This window comes from Pyrgilauda ruficollis, unplaced genomic scaffold, assembly GCF_017590135.1.
Source record: "Pyrgilauda ruficollis isolate IOZ18807 unplaced genomic scaffold, ASM1759013v1 scaffold759, whole genome shotgun sequence".
NCBI classification, from domain to species: domain Eukaryota; kingdom Metazoa; phylum Chordata; class Aves; order Passeriformes; family Passeridae; genus Pyrgilauda; species Pyrgilauda ruficollis.
The window spans coordinates 1-1,657 of record NW_024529477.1 but is presented as its reverse complement, the minus strand read 5'-3'; the positions used below and the strand labels follow the sequence as shown (position 1 = coordinate 1,657).

General features: G+C 55.8%; 1 protein-coding gene across 1 annotated transcript in view; it reads left to right on the top strand.

Annotated features, from left to right (window-relative positions):
* Nucleotides 1-1,209, top strand: part of SCARA5 (scavenger receptor class A member 5) — a gene marked incomplete at its 5' end in the record, with an annotated part of 15,843 nt that extends 14,634 nt beyond the window's left edge. The window contains one exon of the mRNA XM_041486371.1: nt 1,070-1,209. Within this exon, the coding sequence (XP_041342305.1) occupies nt 1,070-1,209 (140 nt within the window). The remainder of the gene's footprint in view (nt 1-1,069) is intronic.
* Nucleotides 1,210-1,657: the final 448 nt, after the last annotated feature.

Genomic DNA, 1,657 nt, shown 5'->3' with positions numbered 1-1,657 from the left:
CATTCCCGGGATACCAAACCATGGCTGGGATATGGAATCATTCCCAGATACCAAACCATGGCTGGGATATGGAATCATTCCCAGATACCAAACCATGGCTGGGATATGGAATCATTCCCAGATACCAAACCATGGCTGGGATATGGAATCATTCCCAGATACCAAACCATGGCTGGGATATGGAATCATTCCCAGATACCAAACCATGGCTGGGATATGGAATCATTCCCAGATACCAAACCATGGCTGGGATATGGAATCATTCCCAGATACCAAACCATGGCTGGGATATGGAATCATTCCCAGATACCAAACCATGGCTGGGATATGGAATCATTCCCAGATACCAAACCATGGCTGGGATATGGAATCATTCCCAGATACCAAACCATGACTGGGATATGGAATCATTCCCGGGATACCAAACCATGGCTGGGATATGGAATCATTCCCGGGATATCAAACGGTTGGGAATGTGTATCCAGCTGCTCCGACCCCCTGGCATTGCCCTTTTCCATGATTTCCTGGTCCTTCCTCAGGGATTAGGGAATCCCCACCCCTGACCCCCAAATAAGGCGTTTTTTGCCCCAAACGGGGTTTTCCACCCCCAGATCGGGAATTTCATCCCAAAATCCAGGGGTTTTGTTGCCTTTTATGGGATCTGCAGTCAGGAATTCCAGGAGCCCCAGGCCTTCCTCTTCCCTCTGCCACGGAACGCCTTAGTTGATAATTTTTGGGATTTCCCAGTTTTGGGAGCAGGGATGGGAAATGGGATATCGGCAGTGATGGGGGTCAAAGAAGGATGGGGATTTCTGGGAATTTCTGGGGATTTATGGGAATTTCTGTGAATTTCCGGGAATTTCCGGGAATTTCTGGGGATTTCTGGGGGTCCAAGGCTATCGAAGAGGGATGGGGATTTCTGGGAATTTCTGGAGATTTCTGGGGATTTCCAGGAATTTCTGGGGACTTCTGGGGGTCCAAGGCTATCGAAGAGGGATGGGGATTTATGGGGGCTGGGGGCTTGGGGGGGCTCAACAAACCCCAAAAATTCCGGCTCCTCTCTTCCCAGGCGAGCGCGGCCCCAAGGGGGACAAGGGGGACAAGGGGGACCGAGGAGCCGCCGGCGGCAGCGGTGAGTTCCTGGGGGAGATTTTTTGGGAATTGGGAGCCCGGGCTGGGAAGATTCCTGATGCGAAGAGGAATTCCTGAGGCTGGGAAAACCATCCCGGGGTTCTCCTGCCTGGGCGAGGAGGAGCCGCAGCCGGGGAAGGTGGGAGGGGATGGGAAAGGACCGGGAATGCCGGAGGGAGGAGGTCGGGAATGCCGGAAGTGTCCTCCAGGTGTGGGACGCCCTGCCTGCCGCCCCAGGGACATCCCAGCCTGGGGACATCCCCATGGCTGTCCCCGTGCCCCTGTCCCCGTGCCTGATGGCGCTGTCCCCATGGATTTGTTCCCCGTGCCCCTGTCCCCGTGTCTGGCAGTGCTGTCCCCATGGATTACATCCCCATGGCTGTCCCCTTGTCTGACGGCGCTGTCCCCATGGATTACATCCCTGTGCCCGCCGTCCCCGTGTCTGACGGCGCTGTCCCCATGGCTGTCCCCGAGCCCGCTGTCCCCATGGCTGACGGCACTGTCCCCATGGATTACATCCCCATGG